The sequence below is a fragment of the Talpa europaea genome, assembly GCF_964194135.1.
Source record: "Talpa europaea genome assembly, chromosome: 7".
Lineage (NCBI taxonomy): Eukaryota > Metazoa > Chordata > Mammalia > Eulipotyphla > Talpidae > Talpa > Talpa europaea.
The window spans coordinates 42331110-42344832 of NC_140074.1; the positions used below are offsets into that span (position 1 = coordinate 42331110).

At 34.5% G+C, this 13723-nt stretch overlaps 1 protein-coding gene across 2 annotated transcripts in view; it reads right to left on the bottom strand.

Moving 5' to 3' along the window:
- Positions 1-2242: 2242 nt before the first annotated feature.
- The window catches only part of CARNMT1 (carnosine N-methyltransferase 1), a gene marked incomplete at its 3' end in the record, with an annotated part of 34542 nt that continues 23061 nt past the window's right edge, over positions 2243-13723 (bottom strand). The window contains exons 4-8 of one of the 2 annotated variants that reach the window (XM_084236782.1): positions 12683-12823; positions 11565-11743; positions 9068-9181; positions 3044-3147; positions 2243-2344 (exon numbers count right to left, since the gene is read on the bottom strand). In XM_084236782.1, the coding sequence (XP_084092908.1) occupies positions 2243-2344; positions 3044-3147; positions 9068-9181; positions 11565-11743; positions 12683-12823 (640 nt within the window). The remainder of the gene's footprint in view (positions 2345-3043; positions 3148-9067; positions 9182-11564; positions 11744-12682; positions 12824-13723) is intronic. The other variant, XM_084236783.1, reaches the window with a different exon arrangement.

Sequence of the window (13723 nt, forward strand, 5' to 3'; positions counted from 1 at the left end):
GGGGGGGGGGAAGGAAGCACAATGACCTAGCTCCTCCAGCATTATGAAAGTGAATGACAATGTGTATAAATTTTAAGAAAAATTAAAATTTTAAGAGAAAAAAAACTTTTAAGGCTTCCACCCTTCAGTAGCTAGGACTACATATAAGAAATACAAAATTAAATCCTCCAGTGACACTTCTATTATTGATACCACAATTTTCAAGTTTAGAGTATATGAACTACATAAGCTCCAGGAGAAAAGTGATGCAAATTTGTGTAGAACATTTAAAAATATAGTATCCATGATATGAGGGAGAAATTAAAAACATGAAATAAGTGATCTCAGAATTAACTACAATGTAAGTGATGATTTTAAGTAACATCATTAAGAATACATGCTGACAGCAAACATTTTAAGAAATGCAGCTAACCCATTGGTCTCAACCTGTTTTGCCTCTATGAGAAAAACAAGATCATTGCTTTGATACAAGCTGGAAAGCAGTGACTACTAGTCAGTGAGTAAAATGCATTTCTAAATTACTCAAAAACAGCATGTATTCTTTTCCTTTCAGTGGGCTTTTTAAATATTTAGGATCCTTTAAAGTTTCTTTCTTAAAAAATAATTTTTCAGTTTTTTTCTTACAATTAATATCAAGTTCATTTATGTGGCAGGTTATGAGAATTCCTACTAAATGAACATCTGTCAAGATTTTGAGGGACATAAAAACAAGAAATAAGAAAAAAAAAAAAGTAAATGGAACAGGTTGCAGGTTTCCACAATTTGGCAAATCAAATTAACCTGATGGAGTCCTTCACTTTATAATGGGTCCAAAGGCCACAAGAGTTTCCTCAGTGTATGCAGAAAAGGTCCTATTAGTAAGATGCCAAATTGCACAGGGACTTGCCCTCCCTAACTGACAATAGAGGCATAAAGATTTAAAAGTTTTCCTATTAAATCATGACATTTATGCTACCAGCACATTACTGTCTATCTAATCCAAATTGCCACAGAGGTCATTTAATGCCATCACAATTATCTGTGGAAAAAATTCAGCTTGAGTACTTCCTTTTCTCCAAGAGAATGTTAAAACTGATATCAAGTTAGATATCTCTACTTCCCAAGTTACTGGATAAAGAAGGTTAGCATAAACAAATAAAAAGGAAAACTCCTTGTAATAAAGATCTGGTAGAGGTAGAAATCAAAGCAGCATATACTGTTTCAGGTCCAACTATTGGGGAACAAAATTAGTTTATCTGAAGTTACAGTAATGGCTGCTGCTTACAATAATGAAGACACAGACCAGGGCGGTAATTTATCCCTGAATTTCATATTCAAAATTTCCTCACATTAATACCATCATGACAGTTTTTCCTAGTATGTAATTGTTTGAACAAAAAAAGTGCTTGCTTTTGTAATCCAGATAAACTAAAGAAAAAAAAAAGTAAACATTTCACTGATAATTTCTGTGTTCTTTTATAGTTTAAAACCATACATTTCAAATGGGTAGGTATTTTTCTCCAGTTTCCTAGCAGTACCTTTAAGAAGGGCTTTGGTGCCTCAGTGAGAATGTTGTGATCTCATACATTTCAAAGTGACCCATGCTTTCAAAAAGTGTTTGGAGTTTAGTATGACCAAAAGTCTAATTTCTCAGCTACTTGAATACATTTGACTAGCCTGTGATCCTATTAAATTTAGTAATTTTTGAGCCTTTAAGTTCAACTGAGCTGGAAAAAAGTAAAATGAAACAATCTGGATGATAAAAGGATAGGAGCATATTGTATATATAGATTAGTTAATTTCAAAGTTAACAAAAGTCCCAATTCCAGATCTTGAATAACAGGATTCTCAGACTTCTAAAAATAACATGTGCAATCATACAAAACAACAAAAAAGGAGATTGTTATGGAGTCAATATTATTAGTCATTACTATGGCAGACTTGCAATGGACAGTTTCATGAAGACACTGGAGATAAAGGTTTTCCTACTGAAAGACAATTCTGGGCTTCAAGGAAAAAGTATATTTGAAGATAATTTCCTCCATTTTTACTTGTGTAGTACAAATATGCATGGCATAATATATTTCTGTAAAAGCGATAGACATATTAAGAAAATAGATGCTATTTCTAAATTTTGTTAGGAATAAGAAGGCACCACTGATTTGAGGTTGTGTCCCGTAATTGTAATAGTTGATTTTTGACTTGTTTATTTCAGCATTTGTTCTTATTAAACTTTTTTTCCTGGTGATATCACTTGAGACCATTATTGTGGTTTACGGACTACAAACAAGACACATTCATAGTAGTATTTCATCATGGAGAGATCATTCACAGTATATGTTGACAAGACAGATTCTTTCTCTACCTGCAATGCAAACAATAAGCATAATGATGATGGTGATGATGATGACAAAACCAACAAATACTGAGCACTTACAAGGCGCAGGCACTATTTGAAACATTCTGCATATTTATTCTTTTATTACATACAAAAATTCCCATAAGATTAATAGTATTAATAATCCCACTTTACAAAGAACAGGTTCTAAGTCACTGCTAGTCAGTGAAATAACTGAGATTCACAGGTAGTCTATGAAGTGTAAAATACTATAATCTTGATTCTAAGATACTGTAAGGTACTACTTCATTTTTAAGAATAAATTTGTTGTTTATTTCTAAAATGAATGGGATGCATTTAAATGTACAATAGTCACAGTATGCACATGATAAAAAAGATCGAAGTTTAATATTTCTCTTACACCTTCCTACCCACCTCCATATGTTCCCCAGAACCTAGTCTACTTGGTATCTATCAGTATGTCTTCAAAGGTCAATATTATGATAATGCCCAGAACCATATATTGAAAGATTATTACACCAGAGATTATAGTTTTCACTTTATACACATTGTCCTAAATCCTTATAATTATAAAAGCCAAGTATTATTTTCACTCTATAGATGAGAAAACAGAGGTTAAGAAATAAAGCTAGCAATTGCCATAATATCATCCCTCTTCAAGTGCACTGGAAATTAAATTTTGATCATACTTCATTCTATCCTTACCTCTACCTGGAATCCATATTGCAGAACAACATTTTTTATATCCTCATAGCTCAATTCTATGGAAAGTTCATTTGCCAAATTTTCAAAGTGGTACAGGAGAGGACCTATGGTTTAAAGATACTGTGAATTAATTATTTGAATATAAACAAGTACTAGTAGTTATGTTAGATTGAACCCCAAGTTGAGTAAGTTGGGTAGTGGCCGAAACAAAAATAAAAAGGAGTAAAGAAACTTGTACATGCCAGTGACATGTTTCCAGTAACTTTGGCCCAGTAACTGACATTTGAGTGCTGTGGCTACCCACGTGGGAGTGAGTTCTTCTGGTATATCAGCCTTCTCCACATCTTGGGCCTTACACCTGTAACTCTTAAGTTCCTGAAGGAGTAGCTGAAACGGAATGCTAAGTCTCCCTACTCCAGAGGTATACTGAAACCATAATGCCATTAAGCAAATGCAAACTGTAGCTACAAACTGGATACCATATCAAAACAGTGAAGGGTCTGCAAGTTGTCTCAGATGGAGAGAATGGGAGGTGGGGAATTATAGGCAAGACTTTCTTGAAGGAGGAGATAATACTATAAGTGGCTTTTTAAGTGTACAGTTCATATCCCAGCTCTAACATCTACTAATTGTGTGACTAAGGGCAGGTCACTGCCTCATCTGTAACATGACTTTAATGTGAGGTAGTATACAGTACACCTGGCACATATAAAGCACTAAGTAAATAATAGCTATTATAACTGTATGACATTCTCCCTTTATTATGTTTTCATTCTATTTATCCAAAGAACAAGAGCTGACTCAAACCAGATCCTTCAGTCTCTCACATTTTGCCCAATTCATCAACCTCACCTAGGCAACATTATGACTCAACACAGTTAAACATCAGAACTAATCTTAATCTTCTCTTCGTCATTCATTGGGCTAAATTATAAATCCTTGTAGCATCCATCCCAGGTTCTCCAGGGTTAAGAAGGCTTTCGTCTTCTCTCTTTTACCATATATAAATCACTAGGAAAAATTACTATGAATTGATTTGTTAATGTTCTTTCCGAAAGATTCAACAGTGGTTCCTATTGGACTACTCTCTCAAGCTTAAATCCTTGATAGCTTTATAAGCACCAGTAAAATTATAGTGGCTACCATTACTTAGCATCTGTCATGTCCCAGACCACCCCAAAGACGTTAAAGTCTTTTTATAAGAATGCAGAGCCTCAGAGCAAAGTCTTTTCCACTGTAAAGTTTATGCTATTTCTGCTCCACTAAGAGCCTTGAACAGTATAGTTTTATCTCTGTAAACTTATATTCCAATTATTCTCACATATAAGGTCATACTTTACCATCACTCATGTGTTCTACCTGAGAATGCTCCAACTCTAGATCTCAAGCTTTAGCCACACTCCAAAATGTTGCTAAAATCAAGTTTTAATATACTCTATCCAAGTTTCTAGCTCTATTGTACATTCCCGTATATAGCATACTTTAAAACTCTTTTAATGAAATGTTGCAGTACTCAATGATAATTTTTCATGTAACTAGTATTGTTTTCTCACTAGATTACAAACTACATGACTGAAGGAATATATCTTAAGTTACTTTTGAATGCCCAGCACAGTGATGAGTATATAGTTAAGCACCTGAAATTTTACCACCAAAGACAACCATTACAGATGTGGTGTTTTTACAGTGTTCTGTTCAAATTGTATTTCAATCAATACCTCTGCGCATATTTCAGATTTTTCCCTTACAAATACACTCCTTAAAGTGGAATTTCCAGGTCAAAGAGAATGAACATTTTTACCAACATGATTCAAATGGCCAAAATACTTTCTATAGGAGTTATAGGAACATATGTCACCCAGCAATTCCAGTACTAGATATTTATCCAAGAGAAATGAAAACTGTGGCCTCACAAAGATTTGTACTCAAGTATTTATAGAAGTTTATTCAGTAATAATAACAACCACCCAAATGTCTTATCAACCTGTAAATGAATAAACAAATGTACTATTATCCATGCAATGGAATGTTACTCAGCAGAAGCCACTGTACATCCAACAACAGGATGAATTTCAAAAGCATTATACTCGGTGAAGGAAGTGAGACACAAAAACTGTGTATGATTTTGTACAGTCTGCTTACATGATTTTATGGAAAATTATGTGATAGGAAACAGGATAGTGACTGTGAGGTACTGGAAATGAAGAAAGAACTGACTGACTACAAAAGGGGACAAGGGAACTTTTTGCGGTGATAAGAATATTCCCTATCTTGACAGAGGGAGTGGTTTCCCTCTTTCCAGTTTTCAAAAGGCATCAAACCATACACTTAAAAAATGGTGAATTTTATATGTCAAATATACCTCAAAAAATCTTAAAAAGAAAAACTAAATATTTTTTGTTACACAACATTTTTGCTAATTAGAATAAGAGGAAAATGACAGGCCACAGAGTTTGAACCTTGATGCGGAGCAGTTTTTCATATTTATTACCTAATCATTCATCTTTTAAGTGAATATCTACCAAGCACCTAGCCTGGCATTGGATATATAAGGATGAATAAAAATAGGACACGCTCTTCAAGGACTTCTTTATTCCCTCAATTCTCATGTCTCTTTTTATTCTTTTAGTGAACTAACAGGAGGAGGAAAGATGTATTTTTTCCTTGACCACAAGTATAATCCAAGTTCATAGAGAAAACATGAAAAAGCATAAAAATAAAAGCAAACCCATTTCTAATTAATTAATGGGAATATTATGAATTTACCAATATAAATACCACTCTATCCTGTCTCTGGCAGTCAATCTTCTGAGGCATCTTAACATTACTTTGCTCCTTTCAGATTTTAAAACAAACATTCATTTATACATGAGACAGTCTACTAATTGTCAGACTCTAAACCAAATGAGTAAACATTAGATTCTAGTACTCACTGAGCTTAGAGACTAGCAGAGGAAATAAAAATATATAGATGACACCACCCATGTGTTACATGCTACTGACAGAATCTGTGAAAATGGAAAAGAGGAATACAGAATACTTTACCCAACCTGATAGGATCACTTGAGCCGAGTGTTGAACTAGTTAAATAAAAAGAACTAGTTAAATAAAAATAGAGGAGAGAGAGAAAGGGTTTTCTAGCTCAGGGGACTGACACTTGAAGTCATGAAAAGGGTGGTTTAAAAAAAAAGGAAGCTGAGACATAGAAGAAAGATCACAAAGGGTACTATACACAACCCTAATAAGTTTGGGTGACCAAGCAAGCCATGATTTTAAGCAGGGATTCTGACAGTAAAAGATTTACATGCTGGCATGGTAACAGGGAGACCTGCCAGGGGTGGGGAGGGCTGGAGACAATGGGAAGGCAGGGATATCTTTAATTGGAAACTAGTGCACTAATACAGACAAGCAATGATAAGGGCTCACACTTAGGTACCAGCATGAGGATAGAGTAATAATGGTTCCCAATGAGCAGTGTCTGCATTTTTTGTTGTCACAACTGGGGAGATACTACTAGAATCTAGTGGATAGAGGATGTTGCTAACCATCTTACAAATATAGGACAAATATAGGACAACTGTCCCAAATGTCAACAGTGCTGTAGTTGAAAATAATTGGAATAACTCCTAGGAATCTATCCAAAGAACACAAAAACATTAACTTACCTATTTACAATAGGTAAGAAAAGGAAACAACCTAAATGCCCAAAAATAGATTGACTAGATCAAGAAAATGTAGTACACAATGGAATACTATTCAGCAATCAAAAAAGATAAACTGATGCCATCTGCAGCAACATGGATGGAGCTGGAAGGGATTATGCTCAGTGAAATAAGCCAGATGGAAAAAGAAAAATACAGATGGTTTCACTTATGGAGGAATAGAGGGGAACTAAATAAGAAAAAATAATAATAAAAAAAAACCCACAAAGTGACCAGGCAACTATAAATCAGAGACATTCTGCAGGGGAGGGGTAAGGAGAAGGATCAAAACAGGGGAGGGAAGAGCACAAAGGACTATGGCGATGGTGCATGGGTGAATTGGTGGTGGGAATTTTACGGGGACCACACCTGAAAGGAGAAAGCATACATTGTACAAAAATTTGCAATGATGTAAAATATATATATATATAAAATTTTTTTTTAAATCCTGGAATAGAAAGAGATTCAAGAGCTATCAAGTTTTAAGAGATAACTTGGGACTGGGTATGGTATTGAGGGAAAAGAGGGGTAAAGGAGGATTCCTGGTTTTTGACTGGGGGAATCTAAGTAGATGACAGAACAGAAAAGGCATGGGGAAAGCATGGCATCATTCTGAGATTTTTCTGGATTTTGAAATATCTGTTATACATTCAAACTTTGCTTGGAAGGTAAGAGATATCGGCATGAGATACAGATTGGAAATTGAAAGAGCTGAAGTCATGGCATTGGGTAGGAGTAACATGGACTACAGTATGTGGCATAAAGAATGAATAGATCCTTGGAACATGACAACTATTTTAGGGAAAACTGACTATCTGAAAAATTCATATACCTCATAGCTGTCAACTCAACAACTATCTCAGGAAAACAAATTATTCCAAAGGAATCCCAATACATATAAAGAGATCCAACAAAATTATTTTACCATGAGATAGCAAAACAAAACATACCTTTATTTCTAAATTCTATATCAAATACCACAGTTTATGTAACTAGATTAATAATATGTAGATTTTAAAGTGGCAAGTATATCTTTATAGTCTGACATATTTCAGTTGGCAAAAGAATTCTGGGGGCAACAGGGAGACTCATTTGAAAAGGATTTTATTTGTAAGGTATTAACCTTTCAAATAACTATTTTTAAGGACGTGTTTCTCCATTATTACAATTTTCCAAATCCTTGGTAAGAACAATTTAAGTTCCTTTAACAAACCTCCCGTTAACCAATGTGCCCTATCACCTGACACCCATGACAGATCACAAGCTGCACTCATCTGTCGTATGGAATTAGAACTTTACCTCAGTCCTAAGGGCAGTCCTGGTAAGGTAAAATCATTAAAAAAGGGAGCAAGTGAAAAGAACCCAGAAAAAAAAAAAAGTAGCCCAACCTTGAAAGGCAAGTACTCAAACAATGCATATCTGACTTTTATGTAATAATGCACATCTTGAAAATTTTATATTCTACCCTTGATGCCTTTGTTAACATGGATTTATATACCTTATTAAAACAGATAAGTGTTATTTACCCTGATATTATTATGCCTTTATTCTAAAGAAGAGGATGAAACAGGTAATTTTGCTTAGACTCTGGATGGGAGGGACCATGTCATACTCATCATTTGACTTCTAGCAGCATGTTCCAGTAAAAATTTTGCATTATTTTTTAAACTCAAAGTAGTCACAAGAGTTATCACACCTATTCTTCTAGTACATATATACTCAGGAGGAGGTACCACAGGAGAGTGTTTTCTCTCAAATGTTTCATTATGAAAAGATAAAAAAGAATGCTTTCTTTTTAACAGAACAGACTGCCTTCTTGATGGAGTAGGGTATGGGGGAAAATGAGAAAGTGATTATCAACTTACTAATTAGAACTGAGGAATTATGATTACTGTTAAGGCTGAACTAGTATGAATATACAGATCTTCCTCTGCTTATAGTGAAGTTGTTCAGATAAATCCACTGTAAATTAAAATCATAAATTGAAAATGCTGACCACATGATGAGAGATTATCACACTATGTTTCTACTGAATGCATATTGCTTTCATATTATGGTACAGTAAAAAAATTCATTAGTGACTAAATCGGGGACAACCTGTACAATTTTGGGGACTTCTGCTTTTGGAGGAACTAGCTAGGATTGGAGGAACTGCACCACTAACTAGGACATAGTCTAAAGGAAACTTAAGAGGTTTTAAAACATGCACAACATAATTATAACTTTCATGAACATTTAGTACTGTGAGGTTACCAAATGTAGATAGGTTTAAGTACTCAGATTAATGTATTAAATTCTAATAAGTACTGAGAAACTAACTTACCCAGATTTATCCAAATTCCACCTGGCTTGAGTATTTTCCATATTGTGTCAATATAATCAATTACATTGTGAGCTGTGTCTATGAAGAAACAGGTAGCAATACAGTCCCAGGTATCTATTCAAGGAAAATCAAATTACTGTATTTATCATGTTACCTTGCTTTTTCTTTTAATTAATTCTATTAGTGTACCAGTTACCTCTTACAGAATATGACTATTTCATTTAACTGCAGGGATACAGAAGCTAAACTCTTCTAATTAATGACTGTAATCAAGGTAGTCAAATAATTATTTATGAGCTATGTTATAATTCATTAATGGTTTTATTAATAATCTGATAATTTGGAAATCACTTTTGACAACCTATATTACTATGTATCTTCACCAAATGATACTTATAAAATTTTTATATTCTATTCATCTTCTAGCCTTCATTTAAAATCAGTTAAAATGAAATATTAGTTATCTGAATTTCAACTTGTGATTTAAACTAGTGTTTACTACCAATTCTGATGGGCTTCACTTGTTACCGTTGGAGAAATAAAAAGCATTGCAACCCCTGGACATCTACCCATATTTTGGATAGTTTCCAGTGAAAAAGACAACAAGGGTAGTCAGAAGCAGTGGGTGGGAACCAGACGAGACACTATTCAGCTTTTGCAGGATGTGGCCTGGCACAGGGATAGAAACTGGTTTGAGCATAGGTGTCTATAATACAAATGCTGGCTCAATAAAGGTTGACTTTTACCATCTTTTCTCTCAAATTTTGCTCCAGAAAAAACTCATTTTCACTTGCCTAAGTGGTATTTTCCATTGCTTCAATTATTTTGAGACCTTGTTCCCTAAAACCTAAATCTTCATTTCTTGTTTGACCTCCAGATTACAGGTTTTCCCAATGTCAGCGTTCAGGGAAGGTAAACAAAATCTTTCTATTTTGTTATTCCTCTGCTCTCATCCCTCCAGTGGCTTCTCATATTTCTTTCAGAGTATGACTCAAGGCTTTGCCATGGCCTACAAGTCAGCTCACCAAACAATCTCCAGCCTACTGCTCTCCCACTGTGCTCACCACTCTACTACTACATACTTTGCTCCAGCCAAACTTAGCTTTGAGTGGACAGAACAAGTGCCCTAGCCATCCCCTCAACCTCTTTCCTTGCCATTCCCTCTGTCTGCAACTTTTTCTTCTAAATATCTGAGAGACTTGCCTCTTTGCTTTCTTGAGGTTAATTGCTTGACATTTTCCCTTTTAAAGTTCTGCTCTTAGAAAGGTCTTGCCTGATAACACTACATAAAATAGCAGCCCCTTGCTTAGTCACTTTATTTTTTTTTTTAATTTTTTATTTTATTTTTTTAAGATTTATTTATTTATTTATACAAGCACTGGGTACAATCAGAAACGCGGGAGGGTGAGAGAATTCACTAGAGCCAGAGCAGGGAACAGAGCAGGCAGAAGGACCGAAGTACACTGCTGAGGGGAGCAGCAGGCGGCAGGAGAGGTCTGCGCACCATGTGGGACACTCCTCCGGTGGCCAGGGAGCAGCCGGGGATCGAACCGGCGCTGCAGAGGCTGCGGGCAGCTTCGCAACCCAGCGCTCAACCGCTGCGCCACCGGAGAGGCCCTTGCTTAGTCACTTTATATCCCCTTTATCTTGCTTTGTCTTTTTAAAAATTATTTAATTATTTTTTAAAAATTTTCCCCCTTTACCTTGCTTTATGATTCTCACAATATTATATTGATTTACTATTGCCTCTCTCCTTACTAGAATGTAAGTTCCCTGTGTACAGGGACTTTACTCATTGCTCTTTCCAGTGCCTAGAATATACCTAGTATTTAGCAGGTGCTCAAAAATATTTGTTTAATGAATGATTATACTAACTCCTCAGCATTTCATTTTCTTTTATTGCTGCCTCACCTTTTCTCACTACCATATCCCTTTCTTTAATGCCTACCAAAAATTTATTGAAAATTCATAGCCTGATTAAAATGGTTCTCCATCATCTAGAACCATTCTATTTTTCCCAACCATATTGCTCATTCATTTTCCAAACAAATCTCCCATTCCCTTCTAGCCAGGTGGTTCTACCATCCCAGATTACTTTACCTATTCATCTCTCTTTACCTCTACCAGCCTGGAATGTCATTCCTCCCTCTCAAGTCACAGTCTCTCCACAAAGAACTCCCTTTTCACACAATCTCATTTCCACATTCATTATGCATCTGAACTTTGTTCACAATTTTTAAGATTCTAAATTTCTTAATTATGGGTATCTTATACTTCTTTACATTTCCTATCAATGCCTCATATATAACTTCACAAATATACTAAATTGTCACTAAAGTATTCCTTATACTCTGCCATCAAAATGAACAACCAATATACTAAATTGTCACTAAAGTATTCCTTATATTCTGCCATCAAAATGAACAACCAAAACTTTGGCTTAGTTCATAAAATTCAGGATAAAGACAAGACTATAGAATGCTTGCTTTGAACTTACTGCATTCTGAGTATATCTCTTGAAAATCTCCTGCTGTCATAGAAAAGTTAGAACCAGGAGGAAGACTGTGAGGGTCAACATCAGGGAAAAAGATGGGTCGAATCTGATCAGCTGATTTCCGGTTATTGCTAAACTGATGGATCCAGGGATAAAGCTTATATTTATTTATTTCAGAACATCTGTAAAACATGAGCATAAAATTCAGTGTTAACTAAACATTTTATCAAGGAAGTTAAACACTAAAATACAATGCTTGATTAAAGGCTCACATGATTCATTAATATTTCAAGTGTTACCTCTATACCTCACCCAATTATCTGAAAATGCACATATACATGTAGATGAGTAACCAATCATGGAGTAAAAGAAAAAAATTGAAATTCAAAGATATGTGTTGTTTATTCAAATTCTTAAAAAATGTATTTCTGAACTTCAAACTCAAGTAAAAAACATTCCAGCAATTTTTTTCCCCAAAAATTATATTGGCTTTATTGGTAACCTATTTCAATTATTTCGTACATCCCACTCCTTTTACTTTCCTACCATACCCTAACTCACGCTGCCACTAGAGGTAACATTTAAACGAGGCAGCTTTTTTCCCCTCTAATACATCTCTTTTGGCTTTAAAAATTACAGTTCTTCTCCACAACCTTCTAAATGAGGCCACAGGAGTTCTGAGTGATCTTTCCATCTCAGTTTATGTGAGCATACTTGGCCATTTTATAAGAATTTGATAAAGGAAAAAAGTTACGATTGTCACACTGAATTCATATGCCACTAGTGAAACAAAGGGGTAAAGAAGCTTAAATAAAAATGAGGAAACACTCCTTCCTGGATTATACTTAGTCCTAAAAATTCTGGACAGAAATCATTTGAGTCATGGAATGTCCAATCACTTTCTAAAAAGTCACTTACCCATTCTGTTTCAACATTCTGTTAACTAGGCAAATGGTCAAAGTGGTAGTTTGTATTAAGTAATCTGATTTTAATAGAACATTTATGATACACACCATAATCAAATACTTTATACTTATCTTCAAATTCAGAATTGTTAAAAAATAGGTAAGTCAATCTGATTCTGAAAAATTACTATTTCCAGCAAAAAGTAAATTAAATACCTGTTGAGTACAAAGTTGGAAGAAAAGAGCATAAAAAAACTCCATTCATTTCCTTGACAAGCATAACCTAGCATAGCTATTTCCCAGGCCAGTCTTCCTAGTCCAGCACCAGGTACCAGAATATTTACTTTAGAAGGATCCCTGAAATGAAATAAGGCAATTATGTCCAACCCCTCAAGGAAAAAAAAAAAAGATAAAATCCACATTAACAGCTACAAACTTGATACCCAATTAATAATAAGCTCACTTAAGACTCTGACTTCTTAACATTGAGAAATACTTCTAAATATCAATGAAAAATAAAAGTAATTAAATGTGCAGATATCAGATGAGGGTTTTATCCTGTAAATATTTTTTTTCAGAAATAAATGAGAAGCCTGTATCTGAAAACTTAAAGAAGTCATTCATATTTGTCGTTCAACAACTGTCTCAGAAAGATAAATTATCTCAAAGGAATCCCAAAACGTATGAGACTGAACAAAATTATTTTATCATGAGACAGTAAAACAAAACACTTCTTTATTTCTAAACCCTGTTATCTTACATAATGATTTATTTAACTAGATTTAAAGGATGTAGATTTTAACATGTCAGGTATATCTTTAAAATCTTACATATTTCATTTCACAAGAGAATCTAAAGGTGGGATAGTCTCATTCAGAAAATGGGTACTGCCTTCTAATAGAATATGTGATGGCAACATCACACTAACTAGAGGTTCACAATCAGACTGCTCTAAGCATCAAACTACCATCACACATTTCTTTTGCTGTAAGATTTGCTATTCCACTTTCAAACTGCTAAAAAAATCCCCTAGCAGACCAAAGATTTATCTCACAAATCCTTGCAAATCAATATAACCTTAAGGAAACAAAAATGGTGTTCATACAGGAAACCACAGGAAAGTGGCATCATGTCACTTAAAAGGGAATTCCATTATTTGTATTTTCTTTTAGTTCATAAGTCAAATCCAATTTCCAAATCAACTTCCATGTAAACATCTGTTATCTTTAAACTACATGGTCTACATGGTCTCTAAGT